Raw genomic sequence first — 25,087 nt, forward strand, 5'->3', positions numbered from 1 at the left:
ATCCACCAACAAGCACCTGTAAAGCTCAATAATTAACACATTATAGCTGGTTTGTTTAATCTGTACAAAATCGTAAGCGTTTTTTTTTTTTTTTTTAAGTGGGGTTTTACATAGGGTAAATATGTGCCAGACTTTTTCTTGGCCGGCAACAGTTGTCATTTTGGATATGCTAGGCAATCAGCAGAGACTCGCCCACGTTGGCAGCTGCAGCTGAAGCTTCATATTTAACGGCCTAATGAGAAATGCTTTATAGTTCTTCTGTACTGTCGGCAAGAAAAAAAAAAGCGTATTTTGCTTACTGCCAAGTTAGTTTCAGGTATAGTGTCCTCCATCACTGCTCCACACAACTTTTCTCTCACTCCTGTTCTTTGAATCTCAAGCCTCTCTCCTCTTACAGGTGAGTCAGAGCATTGTACACGTAATACATGTTGTGATCTCCCCTCTGCATGCTCAGTTAAAAATCAGGTACCAAATAATCCCACTGGTTCACACCTAACATCCATGCTTGTTAGGAGCAGAATACATTTATGTATAGTTGCCTCTTTTGGTTCCTGTATAAAGTGCAGTATGCAAGTGTGTATTTGTGTATGTAATAATGTGTCACTTTCACACCTGTTTCTCTGGTGGTCAGCACAAATATACATCATTATTTGTGTCATGATTTATGTATGCTTAGCAATAACGTAAAGCTACAAAATAAAATACAATTTATTTTTTCTAATTGTCACATGCATCGGTTCATTGTCATTCAATAAAACATGCTTTCTGACAATCTTGGCCTCCAAAGGATAAGTGAGTTTAAATCTTAATGATCATGTGATCCCGTGCTACCACGTGCCCAGGATGCCTGTCATTAATGAGCAGCACCGTAAAAGCTCTCTTGCAAAACCTTTATCATATTTAATCGTTGTGGGATCGAATATTTTGATGCTGCTTCAGGAAAACAAAGAGACATCAAGAGAAACATGCTTTCAAAAGACCTCAGGCAAATTCACACTAATAGCTTTTTAATTGTTATTGATTAGCAAAGTGGTTTATGCAGAGGGAACTGATCCAAAAAAACAGCTGAATCAGTGTGTCAAACTTGTCATTTCTGCAAAGAATGAGCGAACGATCAGCTGTAGGTATTTCACGTTGGGACAGTGAATGAAGAGCAGCCATCTTCCTCCAAACTGCTGCCTGAAACAAAAAATGCGTTAATCTGACAGCAGTTTGCTCCGATAAATACAAGAAAAACATCAAGTAATTAGCTACTCTGGTTTGTAAATGAACTGTGAGAGACACCTGAAACACTGAAGGCTATCACCAGAAGAACACTTCTCAGGATCCACTGTGTGTTGCTATTTTTGCTATAGCTCATTTTGGGTTTCGACACACAGATAGCAAAATGAAGTAACTTTCAATAGTTTTTTTTTTTTTTACATATTACTCTTGCTAAATTAAAATATATCTACACTTCTGTTCATGTAAATAATAAGCTTAGTAAATGTAGAATTCAATAATTGAAAATATAGCTCACTCATTGTCTATTATATATTCAAAAGAAATGGATAGAGGCATAAATATTAATGAAAAATAAGCTTTCCACAGAATATGAATTGAAATGTGATGACCTTAAGGTTGACCACTCACCTTTACCCTCTAAACTTTGACCCACAAAAAGCACTAAGAAGTGCTGGTGTCAATGAAGGTGTTGGCCGCGACAGAGTTAAAGGTCTTGTTGGCCGTTAAAGGGCCAAGGGCCACACGGTGGGAACAGCAGGGGCCCAGAGGGTTATTGAGCGTCACATTGAAGGTGCCCTTCAGTACTGTGTTCATGATGCCTGGACTCAACTGCAGAGACAAAAACAGAACCGAGATGAGGGGTGATGAAGAAGCTAAAATAAGAGCAATACAGTATGTTTGTGTGAAATATGAGGTGTCTTAAATGTTGAAAATACAGTTTGTCATGCATTAAACAACAGTCAGTTGCTTTATGCAACCCTTTATAAAGATGTAAAATGATCCAAACAACTGGCGGATGTTACACTATGAAAAAAAGGCATGAAAAGGGAAATGTCTAAAAGTTGTAAACACAAGCTGGTTGTCTTTGAAGAGGACATACTCTATGGCAACAAAGACTTAGAAATATAGAAAGAAACACACAAAAATGAATGGATGACGGCAAATATGATGAAATGGGGACTGATGGGCAGTTGTCCTTTTCTTTAAAACAAGAGTAATCAGCCGTTCTTGGCATTTTCCAAAAAAACAACTGTTTTTTTACTGCATTTGTCCGTCTAATAAAACTTCCCATAAACTGGGTATTGAAGCCAACAGCCTCGTACGAAACTGCTTCACGACATCTTCCAAGAAATGGAAAGTCACCAAAACACAGAACCTTTTGAGGAATGGAGGCTCAAGCAAATTTAGCATTATTGTTTATCATGATATCTTCATTATTTAGTCGTACATACATTTTGACTGTACGTCAAGTTGCTGGTGGTTACACATAATTGTTCCAAAGCATCACATAAGAAAAGCCACTAAAATGAGTATTTTTGAAAAACAATTGTTAAAACTCTGATGTGAGGGCCTTGACTGAACTGTGGAGTGATCTTTGACTTTGCATGTCTCAAAGTGGAGTGTGATGCACACTATTTTTCAACTAAGATATATTGCCTCTGATGTTCATAGTTTTTTCTTCGTCGTCTTTGTCTGGTCCTTGTTCAACTTTCTTAAAAGGTCACTGGACTGTAAAAGTAAAATAACTACTTATTTATTACATTAAAACCTTCATTTCAAACAACTCGCATGGAAAAACTAATTATTCAAATTAAAACACTTGTCCTTCTGCGAGATAAGTAATCACTAAAGGCAGGTGATCTGCTTCAAAAACGTGTTTCGCTATATTTAGTGAAATTCTCATCACATCCTGATTGCAATAAATAAATCAAATGGTCTGACAAAAAATGACATCGTCATATCTGTGGCTATCTACATGGGCTTCAAGCTCTGACCTCAAAATGACCTCCCAAACATACAAACACACAAACACACACACACACACACACACATACACACACACACACACACACACACACACACACACACACACACACACACACACACACACACAGGTACTGCCTGTCAGCTGGTAGCCATGCACACACACCAACCTCCCAGCGCACATCCACAAATCAGTATGCTAGAGGTACCACAGCAGGATTTAGGTGCATTGGCGGGGCCGCTCAGATCTCAGTATTGATCCTAATGGGAAAAGGGTTGCAGGTTCAACTCCAGGTCACCCTCAGGGTTGCCCAGGAGGTCGGGAAGACGTGGAAGAGCTCTTGGAAGTGACGACTCCACCAGCATAGCAATAATAAGGGAGATTATTGGATGTTTCACTAGGTCACAGAGGGGCGAAGGAAAAGGGGATCTGTGCGGGGAGTTGGTGATGATGTTATTTGGTATGTATGTGGACGTGTTCAAGTTTGAGCATAATCACAGAGGAGAAAGTGCTGGATGCAAAGTCTTTCCCACAACACACACACACACACACACACATATATATATATATATATATATATATATATATGGCACAACAACCTAAGTTTCATCCTATATACACACATGCCAGCAAGACAAAGGATGCAAATTCACATTTGCACGTACACCACACATAAGGAAAAGCCCTTGCTTTTCTACGCATACATAATTCACGAGACAGAAACAGAAAGTCCTCATACCTGAATCCTCAACAACAAAATAGGTTGTTTGTCAGTGCGGTAACTTGATTTGTGAGACTGCTGTCTGATCTGCCACCTCTACGGGTAAGGGTAATAAATGGTTAAGACTCCTTGGTAGGGAAAAGATGAACATTGTCATTTTAAGCGTAATAATTTATTACTGTTGTTTTTTGGGTAAACCATCATGGGGAGAGAATGATCTAAACACCTTTTTATAGAGAGACGGCTTGATGTCAGCAGCAGTTCAGTGCTGTCCTGCCTGCACATGTGGAATAGATTATTACGGGAATGAAGTAGATTATGCACAGCGGTGATGTTTGGTGTCTGGGCTCTGAGGTCATCCATCCCCAAACATCAAGCTCTGCACAGCAGGGAGTGGGGAGTGACGTAATCGTCTCCTGCCTTCAGGTGGATGCAGGGGTGGAGGCTTGGCTTCGGAAATGTTGTTTGGACACCAGCAAATGACAGCATATTTCCTGCAAATGTTTCCATTGTGACTATATTGGTTATGTTAACTTTACACGTACCATCTGGGTTGTACATTTTTGTGAGAAACAAGGATTCAGACATATATGAGGAAGTGTGCATGGAGGAATATGACAGAGTAGTTAGGTCAGCTGGCAAGTTGAGATCCCTCTGCAGTCTACTTGCTGTGCTTACTTTCGGGCCAAAGTTGACACGTGACCATAGAGTCGAAAGCCACATTCAATCATCACTTGAATACTTTCTGGGGACCAAGCACACACTGGACAGAGATTATATAAATACATATTATAAATACACATACTGTAAAGTCATGCATCGCCTGTGTTAAGTTAGGGCTTCCAACTCTCCAAACTTTGAACGTTGCAAACAAAAACATTAAGTTTTTGCAGAGTTGAATTTAAATGCAGCCATGCAGAGATATTTTTGCATTATATATTATAAGGAATATTACCTCGCAGCCCTCATCAGAAATAATGATGAGAACATGATGAGGTGGTATCAGGTGGCGGTGCTTCCCACTTAGAAGACATAAAAGTAGGACTATAAAAGCTCTCACAGGAAGGAAGTGCATGTAGAGACATAAAGTGCACACCCTGAGGAAAGTTTGATGAAATGTCAGCTTTGTTAAGGACACCATCTGTTTTAGCTCGTAATGAATATCACATTAACTTGAGCTTCTTGTTTTGGCTCTGCATGTGCTTTGCACTCTGCAGGTTTATATATCAGCAAAGATCACAGCATTTAATTCATATTTGTTTCTGCTTGACGTCTGCTGCTGTGTCTATTTATGTCCCTGTGCTCCTCACACTCTGTTAAACTGTGCTATGAGAAAGGTACTGGAGCCTCCAGAAGTAGGTGCCTCACGTGGTGCATTTAATGGAAACACTAAATGAGCCCTCACTGTGACCTAATGCCGCTCAAGTAGATGGCTGTATGACATTTCACACACATGTTCAGGTGGATGCATATGCCAACACACTAATGCCATTCTGCGGCCGTCTGTTTCAGATGGCAGTGTCCTCAGAACAGATTTACAGCTGTTGAATTTAACTCACCTCTTCAGCAGCTTGATTTGCTGCCGTCTGTCTCTCGGCTTCTCTTCTTCTACGCTTTGCCAACTCCTTTACATCACTGTCTCACCTCTGTCCCTCCTTTCTTTCTCACCCCTGTCCTGTCGCTCTCACATGCCACTCTCTCTGCCTGCTTGTCTTCAGCGCTACCTCACCTCCTTCCCTCTCTGCACCACTTCACACCATCTTTAACCCTGCCTGGCCTATGGCGTCGTATAGATTGACAGACATGCAGATAATTAATGAAACAAGAGCTTAGACATGCGTTACACTGAAGGAAACGAGAACTGAACCTCCTCAAGCTAAAGTGAGCCATGGCACGTCACACAATGCAACACGTATGTATAAACTCCACATCAAAATCAAGTCCCAGAAAGAACAACTAAACAATAACTAAAAGCTAAATAATGTATTGTACTTGGGGTCTCAGGTGTCACCTGTTGTTTAGTTAAAACTTGCAAGTGAACACTATTTGAAACATATAAGTACAACCATATTTAAATGTTACACTACTAATATGGAGTGATGTGATTGTGAACGCATGTTGATGTTAAATTAAAAAAATACTGAAATGATCTCAAATCACAATAGAACGTGCATTGTTTATGTCCACCGTTTCTACCCATCAAGTTCGGTTTAACTCGTCATGAAGGGCACCAAAACAGCTGTTTGTTGTCTTAAGTGACTCTCCAGGGAGCTTTTCGAAGTTTGAGAGAATTACCCTGATGATTTCATCAGCTTGAGACTTAAAAGGTCTAACAGAACGTGTGTGTTGTAAACTGTTTGGAGTTATAAAGTGATGGGTACATGTCAGGCAATAAGGTTTAATTAAGAGACTACCAAGTTGCCTCCTGGGAAAAGTAGAACCCAGGGTTTTTGGGATCCCTCGACATTATGGAAGCACAATACTTAGTCTCTGTAGAACCCCATTTGATGGTACATTTGTGAAGACATTTCTGCTGCCATTTGTAGTTAAAGACCACGTATTGGCTCTGCTTGGCTGTGCAGTGGACTGGATTTGCTGGATATGTTTCTCCATCCGACCACTATCTACAGTCCTCCAGTCCTCCTCAAGCTCAGGGCAAACTGGAAAGGTAGGCAGTCTATCAAAGGGCATTGAGACAGACTTGCTTGTTCTTGTGGGAGGAAACTGGAGCACCCAGATAAAGCCCATTTACAGACGGGAGGAACGTGCAACTCCACACGAAGAGCCCTCGGCCAGCCAGTAACGGTCAAAACCAGGGCCCCAGGACCTAAATATTGGTCTGCAATTAAATTCTACATTAGGAAGCATTGTTATTAGCTTAATTCCGTAAACTAACCCATTTTTATTTTTCAGCCAATTATCTCCCAACATTAACTCTACACTCAACATAGTTTATGTAGAGTTTCTACACTGAAGTGGCTGCAGACAAACACTTAAAAAGCCAAACTGCAGAATTTTGATTTGACTTTTAATGTAATGCATTGGCAGAATATGTGTTTAGGAGAGGAGAGGAGTGCAGGACTGTATGAGATACTTCAACAGTTTTACTAGCTGTTGTCAGTGAAAAAGTCACAGTTTCCCCTTAAGAGAGAGAAATGCCTCTCAAAGTGAGAGGAAGAGGGGGAGATGTGGAGCAGATAAAGAGCAGAAAAACACAGCATATGGTGACGAAAGAACCACCACCAGCATATGTCTACATTGGATGATAGAGGTTTTTAAAATGCACGTGGGAAAAATATGCACTGCGTTTTGCCTACATTACTGAAGTGAAGTACTTACAAAGTGATACAAATTGCCACACTCACACACTGGGACTTTTTTTTAAACCTACCAAGCTAAAGCATGTACCTAAAATAATTCACACTGATTAAAATGCACAGGATTTCCATTATTGTGGTCAGAAAGAAGCAGAATTTCAACACATCTCTCATGCCAAAACAGAAATGGGTCACAATCATCAGCAGTTCCATATTGCACGGAAAGGACAAAGAAAAGAAACAATTCAGAAAAGCCGGTGGACGGAGGGAGAGAGATGCAGCAAGAACATATTCGCACATGTTCATGTGCCAAAAGGACATCCATCAAAAACAGTTTGCTATGCTAATTTAACTAATTTATGATAAAGATAGACCTAGAAATGACTCAACTTGATAAGTGTAGGGGAACTTTTAGTGAGCTGTCGCTCTGTACTGAAACCTGATGACGTGGAATGGAGCATTGAGTAAGCTCAGGCAGCACCAATGTCACGCTTCATTCATAGACTGGTTGGCTACAATCTGAGTAATGTCATGTCCAATCATATTCAAGCAGGTATACAGTGTGTCAATTATGACCTGACATCTGTCACGATTACTGTGCTTCACTGTATCCTTTCTCCCAATACATGATTGCAGTGGTCCCAAATACTTCAGAAGACAATGAAGATTGGTTGTAGAGCCCAAACCATATTTATGATCAGCCCAATAATCATATTGTGTGTACCCGGGTATAGGTACTGTTATCCAAACAGTTGCTGAACAGTTTTTGCTGAATAAACAATACGGTACCTGTGAGAATGAGAAGAGAGGTACATAGAGATGGAAACAGGCAGAGAGACAGAGACAGTGAACTGCAGAGGGATGACAGAGGGGAAAGTAGAGGGGATCAATCGACACAGACAGCAGACAGATAGAGAGACAGGCAGACAGACAGAAGAGAAGAAAGAGCCCTGTGATAACATTACACCCATGGACAAGAACATGATGATGAACTCTGTAGCGAGGTTTAAATCAAACTCAGTAGTTTTGTCTTTGATGTTCACCACTCAAAGTCAGGAGGGACTGGAAGCAACATTAGCTCGTTCAATCATTCCACACGCACACACTCTCTCACACACACACACTCCCGCAGCTGTAACCCAAAGCTGTAATTCCTATTAAAACACACAGAAATGGAGCAGGGAGAGATTAGGTTCTGGTTAGGTCCCATTACAGTTGTATTCTGCCTTGACTATAAAGTGCATTTGTCTCTGTCAGCAGTCTAAGGTGGCTGCATTAAACAACATTACACTTAATAAAAAATGCACTTACTTTTCCCACTTTAGTTTAACCAGGCAGGTCAATTAAGTACATTCTCCCACAAAGTGAAAAGCTGCCAAAAAGCAGGAAACTGCATCATTCAGCTTCGTGTTGCATCAGCGAAGATTGGTCGAAACCACAGAAATGTATTGAAGTTTGGATTTTTCTTACAAAGCAATCAATTTCTTCTGCACAGCTCAAGGTCAAAGAGACATTTGATAGATTCTGTAAGGATCAAAACATGAGATAATGTCAGGCATATATTTGTGGCCTGCATAGGCCAGACACACAAACAGGGTCTGTGTACACACACCCACGTTTCATCATACGCTCACTCTTATCCGTACAGCAAATTCAAATCCAAAGACACACACATCCATAGTGACACTGATGCCAGTGCACTTTTACTGAATGTCGGCTGCTCAAGGAGTCATGTAGACTGGGAGTGTGTTGGAAGGTAAGAATGTTTTACGATGGCAAAACTTTAACAGCGTTACCTGATAAGCGCATGGTCCAGGGTTGGCGTCCGCAGAGACCTTGAATCGATCTTCTCTGGAGGAGATCAGAGCCATTTGTGGGAAGGATTTCACACTGGGGTTGTACTGGCCAGGGCCTGATGAACACATGCACACATAATTCCCACTCAAATAAATCCTTTCACATTGAGCTGCTTTAACAGAGGCACATTAGTACTTTAAAGACACGTTGAAGGTACTTTATAGAAGCGCATACTGTGACCTTCAGTGAATGCAAGAAACCGGAGGTTTGAGTAGCACAGGTCTTTATTTCACCACAGCTACTCATTCACGTTTTTTAGTGTTACATTTGTGGGTTGAGGTAAGTTAAATACTTTTGGTCAAAGTTAAAGCTTCTAACTTTTTGCACATTCTGCCCTCGGCAATGCTAATAGGTCTACAGCAAAGCAGCTGCGGCCGATGATGTAGAATTGCTGGTATTTGAATCAGCCATGTCATTAAGATTGGGATAAATTACTTTGCTCAAGGCTAAATGGTGTTTATGCATTTTCTCTATTATGTAAAAAGCTACCCTGATGTTTTGCTCCTTGTCATTCATATTGGACAATCAAAGTCACAGCAGCGTGGGTGCATTGGAGAGTATGATTCAGAACTGAGTTGACAGGGTTTGCTTTTTTTTATCATGTGATGCAGTTTAATGTAACTGAAATTGCCTGAACTATGATCAAAGCTCAAACTACGAGAATACTGAACCGTCCTGCTGTCCAGCACCAAGACGTGGTAAATGTGGAGATCAAACAAAAACTCTGCAGGGGTTAAAATATATATATTTTTTTTTTTTGGAAAAAGTGTATATGTTATGGAAATAGAATGAAACACAGAAGCAGGTGTGCAGAGCTACATGTACATGGACACATCTGCACACATGCTGATATGATAACAAACAGGCAAAGATGCACAAACCACATACTCATGATGCTGCAGCTAAAAACAAACCCCTTACAAAGACATTTTCATTCAAAGAACTAAACAAAATAAAAGTGTTCTTAAAATTAAGAAACTAAGCCTCAGGGGGTTATCCATTACAAAACATTGTTATCATAAACCTTTTATAAAACCTCAACTGCCAACTTTTCATATTATAGAAACAACTTTTACAATCGATTTTGAAATGTTTAATGGGACCCAGGGCTACAGATTGTATTCTGCATGTTAAAAATTAATATAAGAAAAATATGCCATCCGTGGTCCAACACAGTTTTACAATAAGAATGCAGCAGATGCTTGTCTCACCCAAAAGGTAACTGCAGTTCATGATTACAAACACATATAATTAAGGGACACATAGCAAAAGAAACTGTGGACATGAAAAAAAAAACCTTAATCAATTCCCAGATAATTATATGAAACACATTCATTCTGTAGGGACTTTCACTCTAATGTGTGTTTCAAAAATGTTGAACAGTTAAATGCTCTTACACTATGAGAAATGTGATCACAGGGGACCTGGCATGATGAGGAATATAATATGCCATAATGTTCCATATACTGTTGGCCTATTCATAAATGCAATCTCATTATGGGAAAAACAATTGTATGTGTGTGTCTCCGTATAAGCGCATGTCCATATGCTTGGGTCTGCACATCTGCCTCAGTGTGTGTGTGTGTGTGTGTGTGTGTGTGTGTGTGTGTGTGTGTGTGTGTGTGTGTGTGTGTGTGTGTGTGTGTGTGAAGAAGAAACACTATTACAAAAAGTCCAAATCTATTTATATGCAAATTGGATTTGGGTTAAACGGTTTGGGGTGTCTCATGGGTTGAGTCTCTTGGTGAATTGGGCTAGTCATAAATTATCCAAGTAAGTCATGAATCTATCAATTTTGAAACAACATTTTCTACGGGTGTGTAGTTGAGGTAAATATTAGGTTAGAACCCTGCAGAGAACGAGCTAATTGGACTGTATTATGGTGGAAGGGGAAACGTATGGTTTTCAAACAGAGAGATGGATCAGTTTCTCTCTTTGTCATGCTGTGCCGTATGTGTTTGTGTGTGTTACCTGGTACAGTGGGGTCACATTGCAGGATGGAATGATCCCGTGCCGCAGCAGAGAGGAAGCAGCTCTGTCGCCTCTTTGCGCCTTCATTTCGAGGTTCTAAGTAAGGGCGGCCGTTAGCCTTCTCAAATGTCTGACTCACATTGTAGCTGTTTGGTGGAGGGGTATCCTGCAGAGAGGAGAGGAGAGGAAAGGAGAGGAGAGCGTTTAAGTTTACAGCCATGCTAGCCGCTCTTTGAGGTTAGCTAAATGCTAACAGCGGCATTCTAACATGCTGGAGATGACAATGCTAACATGCTGAGTGCAGCAGGTATAATCTACCACTGAAACCAAAGGGAATGTTCTAGTTTTGCACTCACTTGGTCATGACAAGTCTGCATTTTGATCATTTCATCATGAACGCAAAAGGTCAGAGGATTACCAAATTCATAACGATACATTGTCTAGGGACCATGGATTTATGTCTGCTCAAGATTTGTGTACCATCGTGCATTAAATGTTGATGTATCTCACTGAATAATGTAAATTTGACCTGCTGGTCAGGCAATATAAAAAGTCAGGAGATGACCAGAGTCATTACCATTGATTCTCCGAAAAACCATCTCCATCAAATTTCATGGCAATTCATTCAATAGCTGTTGAGATATTTCGGTATGAAACTAAAATGTTAAATTTATGCTCAAAAGTCAGCGGAACACTAAAATCAATAAAAAAACAGACACACTTTTTTACTTATACTGTATTCATAATGGAGGGAACAAACTGAAATATGTTGAAGGCAACAAGGTTCACCTGACACTGTCTGTCTGGGAAATGTCTGATAATCTAACACACACACACACACACACACACACACACACACACACACATTAGATTACACAACTGACAGGTCCAGAGTATAACGGACACACACTCATTATAAATAACAATGAGACTTGCTACAATATCACCCGTGTGTACACACTCATGCATGAATATCAGTGTACGCTTGGACATACTGTACATGTCACATCATCTACATGCAAATGCAGACACACACACACACACACACACACACACACACGCACACAGATATCTCCTCCATGACGCAAATGAGGGGTTGTCGAAAAAGCTGTCATTATGTTTCTTCTCCACAGAGGGAGGAAAAATGATAGAACATATCAACAGTAATTTGAGATTAATAGCCCATATAACAAGACCATTACATTCTTAGTTGTTCATGAATTGCTAATAGTTAAGAGCTAATTCACAGAGGCACTCTTGCAGATGTGAATATGTAACGGATCCCAGTTAGGAAACTTGTTAGAAACTAGCTTCACCACAGCTGCAGAGGAATCTCAGTTATTGGGGATTTGTCTTGTCGGTGGGTCTTTGAATAATTGATGGTGAAAGGCTGAATATAGCTGCACGATCCATTTATCCTAAACATAGCAGAGCTGTCATATACCTCAAACTGTCATATACCTCAAACTGTCATTTACCTCAAACTGTCATTTCCCGACTGCTGTTTTCTCCATCTCCTCCTAGGTAGCTGTCCATCTTTAATCATTGCTAACCAAGCCCATTTAGCTTTTCATTATAGACACAGTGGGAGGAAAAGAGAGGCACGCACAACACGTGCACGACATTACGACCTCACACGTGCACATGCACACAACGTTAAGACACAAACTAATTATGTGATGTTGAAAGCAACTGTGGAAAATAAGATTAATTGAATGAATTTGAAAAAAGGGTTATTGCACACACACACACACACACACACGCACATGCACACGCACATACACACATCTCTCTGACAGTGCATAGCAATCATCATCCAACCTCTGCAACATAATGTGCCCACACACACACACCTGTCGAGGGACCCTATGGTCCATATAATTAAACCTTAAATGGGGCAAACCACTGTTCTCAGTCGCAGTCGTCGCATATTGACAGCACTCAGGTTGACTTTAATTACACACCCTTGACATGTAGACATTTAAATGCTTATCTTGCCAATTACACACACACACACACACCGAAGCACACAAACACACCTTTTCTAACGATTCTGTCACATTGCCCTTGACAGTCTGAAAAATACCTCAGAGTGTATATAGTATACTGTAGATGGCAGATACACATTTGTGGCAGGCAGCCAGTGACGCAGAATGACTGAAATTGAATATTGATGTGATGCTAGCATCAGGACAGATTGTCAGAGCTGACAGTATTTTTGGGGGTATTTTCTTTTGTAAAAACAAAAAAAAAAATAACTTTCTATTTTTGATGCATGCTAGATGTTGTACTGTACAGGTGCACTGCAGTTCAAGTCAATCGAGAAAATATAGAACGACCAATCAAGCACACTGAGAAAGGAAATCATTGAATCACAATTATAAATCGAGTTAAACATTCCTCCAAAACAACTTAATTCCTGCCTTAGATACGATGCTGTAAAGACGCACTCTGTGCTTAAGCAGCGTTGAGTTCAGCCAAAATGCTTCACAACCATGCGAGATGCAATCACAAAACTTTACAGGTCGGACGTACTTATGTACGGATGGACAACCCGTAAACATAACGCCTCTGGCCACAGCTGTTGCCGGCGTGGAGGCATGAAAACTTCAGGTCACAAAACAGTGCAGCTGCACAATCACCAAAGTCATTATAGTAGGCTCCCCTAAGCACAACACATCGGCAGCTAAATTTCTCCTTCGATAGTTTATTCATGAAAAGTGTACATGACTCAGAGCCGTTACCTTGGCCAAGCACAATTAATTTGCAGGAAGGACTTTGCCAATTGTTTTATTTTTTGTTTTTAAAATGTTCTATCTTCAATATTTACTTTCTTGTTAGAGTGTTTCTTGACTGCTGAAGAGCAGCCTTTGCATTAGTGGCTAATTCTTTAAGATTATGTATGTACTTTTCATTGTTCAAAGGTGACAAATATCGTCAGATGCTAATGTGTCTTGGACAATATTTACTACACATGTGTAATGCATTTGGAAAGTCTTAGGAAAGCCAAACACAGCCAATCTCATAGGGATGAACACTTTGCTGTCCATCAAAGTAACTCATTTTAAGGAGGAAACCGCTAATAGTGAGAGATCGCTTCAATGCATCAAATAGCATCGGAGAGAATCATTCCCATACAAATGCAGTTCAATCAAGTAGTCCACAGTGTCCATCTTGAGTCTTTTCAGATATGGAAACATATGGAAATTGTATATAACTATGGTAATTCTATTTCTATTTCGGGGTAACACGTCTGCTTCCAACTGGTGCTACGTACGTGCCCAATGAAATCATGACAAGAGAGAAAGTCATTTTCTCTCCTCGAAGCTTACGACAGCAGCAAAACTTCCTCAGGCGACCTTGTGTAGTCCAACAGTCATGGCTGCTGGGGATGGAGACAGAAAACGAATATGTGCACAGGAAAAGCACCTGGGATGAAGCCGCCCTTGAAACAGCTAAAGCTGCGTTTCAAACAGCTCTACTATATTGTGAAACATTTCATAAAAAGCAAAGCGGCCCTTTTTATTAGGCCTACTTCGCTGTGTCCATCACTACCAGCCATGACCGACAAATGTCAGTTAGTTGTAATAATCATCGACTCATAGTGATCAATTTGTCCCAGAGGTTTCCACTGCAACACTAAATAATGAGCCGTATCTGAGACTGATTTAAGACCATGCATGTGCTTCCTGCTCTCACCTTCTTTTACAACCAAGTAAAATGCAAGAATCAACAACAGATCATACTGTAGCATCCTTTACATCCGATGCAAAATGCAAATGGCCCGCCTCATAAGGGTTTAACCAAAACTAAATTCAAATGCAAAGTCATATGTTACTTGTTATCTTCCTATAGAATGTCTTCCACACCAAGTTCTCTCACACTAATGGCCACTCAAGTACTCCTGACAACCGCCACACTAATGATTTGGCTTTGTATGTACAGTGACAGCTTTGACTAATGGCCAGGCATACCACATAGGAGAGAGAGAGAGAGAGAGAGAGAAAGAGAGAGAAAGTGAGAGAGAGAGAGAGAGAGAGAGAGAGAGAGTGTTTGCGCGCTACCACCACATCCCATTCTTCATCTTCTCATTACTCTTAAAAACCTTTCATTCTTCCACGGATAGCAGAATGCTATTTTCAGACTCTGTATTTCCATATTTTAGATCAGTGTGCGATAGATAATATATATTCCTACTGTGTTTTTGCATGCCTTCGTATGTGTGAGACAGCTTGCTATGTCCACATGATACCCATGACATATTCACAAATCCATTTAAAAACTCACTACGGAGCGGAGTCAGTGATGGCTGTGGGTCATCTTTATCTTTCATCGTTTTCGTGTTGAAAATACATTTTTTTGTTTGTTTGGTCATGTTGGGAAATAATTAGTACTGATGCTTCAAGGCTATGAGAATATTCTGAAAGTTGTCTTTAATTAAAGTCCAACTGTTGTATTTTCACTTTGAAAAGTTGAAGGAAAAAAAAGTCTAAAGGTTGTTCATGCTTTAAAAGCTGCACATCCTTAAAGGTGGTATGTACCAGAATGGGAGCATTACTCCACTATATCTTCAGATAGCAACTGACTGTTTGCTGCTATATTAATGTTCTGAATATCTAATTTAGCACCTTGAAACTGGCCATTGCACCAACTGCATTTTAGTCTTCGGTCTTGCAGGCATACTCGGCAGAGATAATGAACATGTTGGATATCCCCTTTGAGAGTCTAATAAATAATAATGGTCACTTAGACTTTACCTCTTAACGCCACAGTGTCACATTCATCTGTATTAATAGTGAAATTTATTGGAAGGAAAGTGTTGTGACATTAAAAAAGTGTGAACAACTACTGCACAAAAAATAAACTCCAACACACGTGTTCACAGCTTGGTGTTCCAACTCAACTGTTGGTATATCTGTGAGTGTCCTATGAATACCTTTATCACTCAAGATATGATAATAATATATCCTTACACTTATCCTGACTATGATTACAAAACAATGTACAAGCCTGACAATCAAAAGAAATGTTCTGTGGTGCTTCATTTTCTTAAGAAAGCCTTTTTCACGTTTGTGTGATTCTGCAAACAAAATAGATTTCTAGTATTTAAATGAGTGAAACCAACATTTGTTTGCTTGTTTTCTTCCCAAAATAGTTTATGTCATTCTGTGTCATAAGCACAGCTGGTGTCTCATCAGCTTGATAACCATCTGTCTGATTTTAGTAGTGGAGGTGTCATAAGGCCTTAATGAGGTTTTAGACAGGTCTTCAATACAGATGGAATGACAGAGGGAAACCATATGGGTCCCATTTGCTTCCTATTCACACTTTATAGGCAGCAGTTAGTCTAACAATTTGCTGACAGCTTCAGTTTTCTGCTGTTTAGTAGTCTTGTATATCTTGCTTTCTCCCTCATTGTATACCATTGCGTTATTGTCTTCTCTTTTGCCGTTCTCGCTCGTCTTTCTCTCTCCATTACCTTTTTATACCTGCTGCTCCACTGCGTTATCTTTTTTTTCATCTCACTCCTGTTCTAATGATTCAAAAACTTCATCCTCCCATACGTCTATCAAATCAACTGCATCTTCGCAGTCTTACTTTTTTAATTCGGGTAATCTCTCTTCATCTCACAAGTGCTATATTTGTCTACTTTAATTTCTCTCATTTCACCACATCTCGACCTAAACAGCTAATCTGACTTTGAGTGGAAGGATTGGATTCCGGTTTACATCTGAACCACAGTGAATCTAAACCCAGACCCTTTTGAGCCGAGTCTTACTGTAACTGTCTTGCTGTGATTTATTTACTGCAGTAATCAGTAAGTTTGTCTGTGGAGTCTGGCCAGTTTAGAGTCATGTATAAACACTGACACCCACAGCTGGGTCTCTCCTGAACCACTAGCCATCCCAGCAGAGGTCCAGAAGGCGTGGTTGAGTGACCGCCCAGCCCAGGCCTCCTTACATCTTATTGGGCTGAGCTCACCCCGTCGTTCCCCTGGCCGCCTGCCTGGCTGACTGCGTGCTTGGCTCTTAAAATCATCACCTGCTACTAAGCAGCTGTCCATAACCAAACACACACAAAACACACAGCTGCTGCATAAAATGGGTACGTGCCCACACCTGCATGTGGGTGCACAAGCACACACAATGCACTACACACACAGCTGCTGGCCACAGCTGGAGCCCATACCTTGGACCGAGAAATGGACGTGTAGGCGGGCACATGCAGACACCGGACACAGCCGCTTACACCGTGTGCCTACTCCATCCACATGAGGAGTGAGAGCGGAGAGAGACTGATTCATTCACACGGAGAAACAAAATACAGATATGGAGCAAGATGAAGATATAAAGACAGCATATAAGATGTATAATAGGATGAAGAGAGAAAATAGAGACATTTAAAAATAAAATAATGAAATTGAGAAAATTGGCAGTAGAAGTAAAAGTAGAGCCTAATAATAAACATGGACAAAATCAGATTAAAAGGACCATGTCTGGTATTATTTCACTTCCTCTAATCCAATCTAAAAGGGGAAAATAAGTTTTTAATTTGTTTAAATACTGATCTCTATTCTGGGCAGTGTCACAGGTCCGGAGGCATCTGCTGACGATTCCATTATTCTCAGATAAATAAATACAAATGGGAGCCAATCTCTCACATGCCCCTGAAGATTTTCAAAAGCAGGTCGATACAAATTAAATTTTCCGGACGGAGCACGTGGATGATTCTGACACAAAAAAAAAGGTGCATCCAAAAAGGCTTCATTTATCAAAATTATATACTGTAGAAGTACTGTGTGACAGCAGCTACCATGAGCATGGCTCTGGATTTAAGATGGGGAGAAAGAGTTGAAAGAAGACATTATCTCCTTTGTGTATGTGCCATCTTTTTCCAAGACAGAGAGAAGAAAGAAAATTAGAAATCAGTTCAGCTTACTGAAAACAATAAACACAGTTTCCGCTGTCCCAAATACCTTTTCAACACTTTCCTCACCCGAAAAAGGACAGCAGTTGGTGGTTGTTTGCTCAAATAAAATAAGTTTCTTCTTTGGAAACAGTAGTTTCATTGAACAAATGCAAAGCCAATTCTTAAAAACATTTTAAATGATGCATTGTTTGCATTGCCTACAATAGGATGTACTCCGCAAAGGCTTGCTCTGGAGTTGTGTGGATGTGCGAGAAATCCTATCGCCTTTATCCACCTTCACTTGTAAAATGTCTTTTATTTTGAGTCAGGCTTTTTGAAGAAGGGCTGTTTTTCAGTTCACTTGCTTTATAAGAGCAAGACAGCAGGGAGGTAACAATAACCAGGACTTCACAGCAAGAGAGGAATCGAAGGAACGAGAGAAAAATAATTTCACCGAGCGTATGTGATCTTTCCCTTCAAGCAATAACTTAGAGAGCATCCACACATCATAAAATCTGAAAGTGCTACACAGACAAGTTCTCCATCTGTGCCCTGTCACACATTTTAAGACTCACTTGTTCATGCATGCTTCCTCATTTATTCCAGTCGCTGAAACGCTCCTTTTACTTTCTGTGTGGTTATTTACCTTCACTTGTCTTTTACTTTACCGCCCATCCCCCGTGGTGTCATTGTAAATCAAGACAGGCTTAAAACAATATGCTAGTGTTATTAAGAGACGTCCGTAATATTTATATTGGATATGAATCACTTCATATAAATCTATCCAACCCAAGCCAGGAAATGAGGCTTACCGCAATTTATTTAGAGGGCAGGTGAGGTCAGAAGTGAACATTCTCTTCCAGTTCCCAAAATCTATATTCTTAGTTTACCAGCCAATAATGAAACCATGCAAAAACATTTCACTTTGACCATAAAACATGTTAAAATCAATGTCTCCTTGACTCTCTGACCTTTTCTCTGGCATCACCAACAGTTGTACATACAACATCTAAAACTCTAATGAGAAGATTGCCATGAAATTAACTGAGCACAGTCATTCACAAACAAATGTAGTTTTGGGGCATTTACTGAAATAACTGAGCTGTCGTTGTTCTTGCGAGGACAGTCTCCAAATTGCTTTATAATTTGTTGAGAATATTCATGCTCCTAGAGGGATAATCTGCTTTGACTTTAATGACTCCATGACCTTTCCTGAGCACCACCATCAGGACAAACATTAGTTAAGAAGAGAACAATGATTTGTTTGTTATTTGTTGTGTGTCTTTCTGTAATATGAGTCATGAACAATGCAGCCTCTAGTCACTGGTTGAACTTTTAGTCCCGTTCTTTTATCTGTCTTTCGATCATCATCTGTCACGCAGCCTTTTTCCCCATCTCTGTGCGCTGATTGGGCCATTATGTGATCTGAGCATCAGACTTAGATCCAGCAAACCGTTTCAATTAGAGACTTTTTTTTTCCCCAACCAGTCTGAGACTCACACATCTTTTAATGGACAGTAATTTAACATATATTTATTTGAAAAGTAAAGCAGGAAAAGAGCCCAAACCAAAGCGCTTAAGAATCCAGACGATGGCCTCAAACTGTCTGTAAATAATAAATCCACAAGGAAAAAAGGAAGACATGCAGTAGATCGGGCTAAAGCACTGGACTTGCAGCTATTAATTCAGACACTTCTATTTACTAGAAAGGAAAATTCCTTCTGAGACCCATATGCAGAACAAAGTTGTACTTAAATCATTTAAATGTATTCTATGTATGTTGCATCTTGTTGCAAGGCTTCTCTCTTCATCAGTTTTTATTCGGTGGACCCTTCTGAGTCTTTTTCCAAGTCTAAAAACTGAACACAAAGAGCAAAAGACCTGGGTCGAGACAACTTTGACATGCAGGGACACAGCGCTTGTCGGCTCAAGTGTTTCACATCAAGAGCATTTGTGTTTGATTGCCTCCACCCTCTGCTTCAGAAGTTGTGCAGGAGACGGGCTTATGATGATGTTGATGGTGTCAGTGTCACATGTGGGCCCCGCTGCTCCGTAAGCCGCTGAAGACTTACTGTGTTTTCAGAACGTGAAGTGAATTTTAGAGGCTGCGGGAGAGATTTCATACGGAGTCAAAGGAAAGATGCAAATAGACGCGACTAGCCCAGGGCTAAATGAATCTACTTCATAAACGTACAGAGACAACTGACTCCAAAGGAGAGACTGAAATGAAACAGCTTACAGTTTACAGCTAGCATGCAGTTAGCACATTTGTCGTTTGGGGCTAATAAACACTGCAGCGATTCAGTGGTGAATGTAAATGACACAACACACAATTATGAACTGTGTGTTCAAATCAACAGCGGAATTGTAGCACCTCATACATTTCAATGAGGCCACCGCTCACCGTCAAAAATACAAAATAAACTCAAAGCAATGTTACCTTTGTGTTGAGCAATCACACACACGCACGTTCCTGATATATTAAATTGCTACCGTTCACCTCGCAATCATGTCAATGGAGGATACAACTATTGTTGCAGTGATAATTCTCCGGAAGTGTACGACATTCCTCTTTGTATTATAGGCAGCTGTGCAATGTTGTGACTTCTGAGAATCCTTTCAAACTCGTGAAATTATCGCAGAGTTTCCACCAAGAAGTTCCTGGTAATTTTAGTCCGGGGAGTACTTCTCAAGGAACTCCGTCAGCTCATTGTTGTCTGCGTTTCCAAACACCTGTGAAGATTAGGCAAATTAGTCAGCCGAAAAAGCAACATGACACGGGACGAGGGCTGCTGGTGTCTGCAGCCTGCAGCCTCCCCGTTTCATGTCAAACTAAACAAAATCCTAGGTTTTTTCAAACTGCGACAACATCTACTGCTGCCAAGTATTTACTGATTGTAACATTGTAATGATTGAGGGGCAGAGGAGGAAAATGAAACTAAGAGATTATGTCTCCGCAATAAATGACCTATTGAGTGTTTATGGGTTATCTATTTGTGCCTTAGAATGTAACCGCTGTGAAACAATCAAAGAACAAAATCACTTGTTTTCTCTCATTCGCGGCGCTGTCTCCCTTCTCTTATAGAGTTTGCCCTCCCAGCTTACTCACCCGATCTCGTCTTTTTTTTTTTTAAATGAATTACAAAGCAACAGCAAAGCCTAACTTTACTTTTAATGTTATGAAATAAAGAGAAATGTTCTCTTCTCGTCCTAAACTATTCCTTAATCGACACTAGAGTACTTCATTGATTTATGAATGAAGCGAATTGAAGCAGCGGGTTCTGTGTAAACTCTTCTTCTTCTTTTTTACACCACTACTCTGCCCCTCCTCTGTTCTTCAAATATTTCTGTTCATCACATTAATGAATTGTTCAGGAACATTTTAAGCAGCGCATGGTGGCAGTGCTACTATCTGACATCTCAGGATGGAGGTGTCAATAAGCCCTTCTTCTCATTCAGTCACGTAATTGTGCATGTGGTACATGAGGATGCATTCATAAGCGCATGCATATAAGTATCCTGTAGTTACATTCTGGGCATACTTGCATAAACATATGTGCATATGTGTGTTTATGGGCACATTTTGAGCGAGTCACTTTCCAAGTATGTGTCCTATGTATGTGGCAGTGCTCTAATTCTCACAGGGACTCACATCATCATCATTACCCTGACAGCTGACAGTAAAATCCATATCAAATCCAAAACTCCATTTTCCTGTTTTTGTTCTTTTCTTTCATCACCCGACTCCCTTGTCTCCAATAAATGGAGGCTGCACCATGACATGCTATTAGCTGTCCATGGATATATCATAAAAATGCAATGAAACGCAGAGACAAAAAGTCAATAAGTGACAAACCCCGGGACGCTGTATATTTTCCTATTCCAGATACTTCAGGAATATCTTGCCCATGGCATTACCGTCCATGCAACTGTCACCCTCTTTGTCTGATACCACATAGCTTTTATTTATTCAGCCACAGACAACAATGCCTCACTTCTTCTCATTGTTTCCATCTTTATTCGACTACAGCAGGGGTGTCAAACATACGGGGGTCCAGTCCGCGGGATAATTGTTCAAATTGCAGAAAAAAAAAAAATACTCAAGCTGGGACTCAAACCACTGATCCTCTGATTGTAAGATGGGCATAATAACCATTGAGCCACAGTCACAATTGATTGCAACACTGACTTTACTAACTGCGAGAGAATCTGCAGAGGAGAGCCCAGGTAGACATCAGTGGTCTGATGTCTGAATTTTTTGTCTTTATGTTTCTAGTTTATTGAAGAAAGACCTTAAAATAGGGTTTATCATCCAAAAACCGTCACCAATGATTTAAACATAGAGAAATAGTGTCATTATGTATGCGTTATTATGCTATGATTTTACTGGTCTGGCCCACTTGAGATCAAAATGGGCAGAATGTGGCCCCTTAACTAAAATGAGTTTGACACCCCTGGACTACAGGGTCAACCTTTCTTTCCCCCAATCTGTCCCTCCTTCTTCACTCATTCCTTCATCCCTCGGTCAATCTCTCTCTCCTTTCATTGTCAGTCGAATTTCACCTCCTGGATTTTTGCTACTTGGTTCATTCTGCAGAGCAGGAGGGGGTGATGCTGTGCTTCTGTTCGATAAATGTATGTTTAGCAAACACTCTAATTATCTCAACCAGAGCTAATAGGATAGATAATTATATATTATACACAGAGTCTCTCTCTCTCTCTCTCTTTCTCTCTCTCATCCTCTTTGTCTTTCCTTCATTACCTCCCACTGTTTCTTTCATTCAGTTTCATCTCTCCTCTCGTTCTCTGTCTTTCTGAAGCCCATTGTGTGTGGTATCTTTTTTCTGAGAGCAATGTGGTGTTTTTCCACTTGTAATTGACATTAATGAGGTTTCCCTTGACTGCGTTAAGCCTCGTGAATGATGTCTGTCTGCGTCGCTGGACCAGGAATACAGTAGAGTAGCTACTGAATGTGATTTGATGTTGTATATGGCTTGTATGAAGACAACTAGCGTCATAAAAAGGGGGGAGGGAAACACAGCAGTCCAGTCTCTACATAAAGTCCAGATAAGGTAGCACCTACTGAAGTTACATTTTTGAGGAGAAGCACATGGACATGGATAGTCCCTGTAGATCAACACCTGACACAGATGCATGAAGTAAAGCAATCACCGTTATTTTTACCCCTAAATTACTGGTACTCTGAAACAAGTACCTTGTTTCCTGTCAATCATGGTAACAATCAATCGTAACCATGAAAAGAAAAAATCCCATTTGTTACCATGGCATTGGAAGTCAGTGTATTATCCCCAACAGCGACAGTGAGAGTTGCCAAGTGAAGGATGTGTGAAGTGCCCCCTTTCTCTATATTTGTTTTTCGTTAATATTTTCATACCACTGGCGTATTATGAATCCTGCCGACAATCACTGTCAGTGATACATGTAATAAAAGCCATGTATTAATATTGTCTGTCTGGTTCCATCTAGACAGTGACACACTGTGGAAAGAGAATTATGAAGTGTTGTTCATTGTCAGCAGAACAGATATTAGTGCAGATAAACTGAGATGTGTTTGACTGGCAGAGACATTATTGCTTGGTTACATCAATTTAAAATAACTTGCATGGAGCCAACATTTTTGCTGGAACAAGAACTTAATATTGTCAAATATTCGACTTTTGAATGAAACTGAAAATGGATTATTATTTACCGATGTTGCTGAGGGTTAAATGAAATATTTTTACATAATAAACTAATATGAAACCTTGTAAAAAGTTTGAAGACATCTTAGTGTGAAGGGAATCCTGTGTCACTCGATTAATTCATCTTTTGATACTTAAAGTGTGAAAGCTCCTGTTGTTGTACAAACCGGTGTCTTTGCTTCAATGGATTTATACAACGGTCTTAGTGTTGCAAGTCCAAGACATTGGTTACATTTTTAATATTCTGTCACATTTTGTTTTACTACTTTCACATGTTCAACTCGTGGATGATCTTGTGTACCAAATAATCCTGAGAGTCGATGGATTACAGTGCAAATTTAACCCGCTGCCCACAATTTACGAATAGTGCACTATTAAGTGAAAGTGCACTTCTCATTAAAACTATTGACAACACCACATTATTGAACCAGCCTCCTTGTCATTGACAATCCCTCTCTCTCTCTCTCTCTGAGTATAACAATAACCGCCCATCAAGACCTTTATTAATCTCAACGTCAAAATCGACAGAGGCAGACATGCATTAGTGAAAACTGACTGACAGACGCCATGTCAAACCTCCCTCTATCACTTGAAGGGACAAGGCCTCGGGTTAAAACATAGCACCAAATTAAATTCCACACTTATTCTCTCCTAGCGCTGCCTGAGGGTATCCCACGACCTCAGCAACATAAAGGTCATTGTCAGGGAGGGTTGGCCAGGAGGGAGAAAATGAAGACAGGAGATGGAGAGGAGGGATGTGGAAAGTAGGGTAGCAGGAAGGATGAAAGAGGGATGAAAGAGGGATGAAAGGAAAAGAAGATGGGAAGAGAACAGAAAAAGAAAGAGAAAGATGGGGATCAGCAGATATAAAACTGGGAAAGAGCCCTGGATTAGACGTGAGAGAAAAGCAAACTCTCATTTGAGATATGCTCTACTCATAATCATCTCTTCTTGCAGATCTGTCATTTCTCAACAACATGTCTGGTTCTTTCTTCTCCACAGACAGGTAATCAACTCCTATCAGATCCAAACCTGCAGCTAAAGTACAGAGCTTCAAATATTTGAACTAGTCAAAGCGTGTTTGATATAGAATGTCAGAAATATAAGCATCCTTTGAATGAGGTCATACCACAAGATAAGGAAAAGGTACTTAAATAAATAATGCTATGTCTGTTATTCAAAATGTATTGAGTGTATGGCGTGAATTTTTTGGAAAGATTTGAGCATGGAATAAATTATCATAAACTGTAACTACATAAACTGGACTTTGCCTCAAAACAAAAGAACCAGAAGATTTGGATCATAAAAAGCAGAGCAGCAAATAGCGAAGAGGAAAGACTACCGGTATAATACATATCGGAAGTCAGATAACAGCTAGGTCTCCCTGCCGTGTTTATTAATGCACCCCACAAGACCACTTCTATCATTTCCACAGACATAGTGCATCTTTTATAATTCTGATTTCAAAAACCATGCAGTGTGAATAATTTCTCCAACAAGATGTCAACCTCTACTGCGAGATGAAGCTTTTAAAGTCAAAGTACTGAAGACATGAAACTCCAAACATAAAACCGATACCGAAGATGTACTTTTTGCTCGTATTTTTTTTTTGTTCATCTTT

At 40.1% G+C, this 25,087-nt stretch overlaps 1 protein-coding gene across 1 annotated transcript in view; it reads right to left on the minus strand.

Moving 5' to 3' along the window:
* Positions 1–1,665: 1,665 nt before the first annotated feature.
* Positions 1,666–25,087, minus strand: part of stpg2 (sperm-tail PG-rich repeat containing 2) — a gene marked incomplete at both ends in the record, with an annotated part of 51,130 nt that continues 27,708 nt past the window's right edge. The window contains 3 exons of the mRNA XM_079222607.1: positions 1,666–1,833; positions 8,824–8,939; positions 10,856–11,021. Coding sequence (XP_079078733.1) covers positions 1,666–1,833; positions 8,824–8,939; positions 10,856–11,021 — 450 coding nt within the window. The remainder of the gene's footprint in view (positions 1,834–8,823; positions 8,940–10,855; positions 11,022–25,087) is intronic.

Source organism: Taurulus bubalis (genome assembly GCF_910589615.1).
Source record: "Taurulus bubalis genome assembly, chromosome: 8".
In the NCBI taxonomy this organism is placed as follows: domain Eukaryota; kingdom Metazoa; phylum Chordata; class Actinopteri; order Perciformes; family Cottidae; genus Taurulus; species Taurulus bubalis.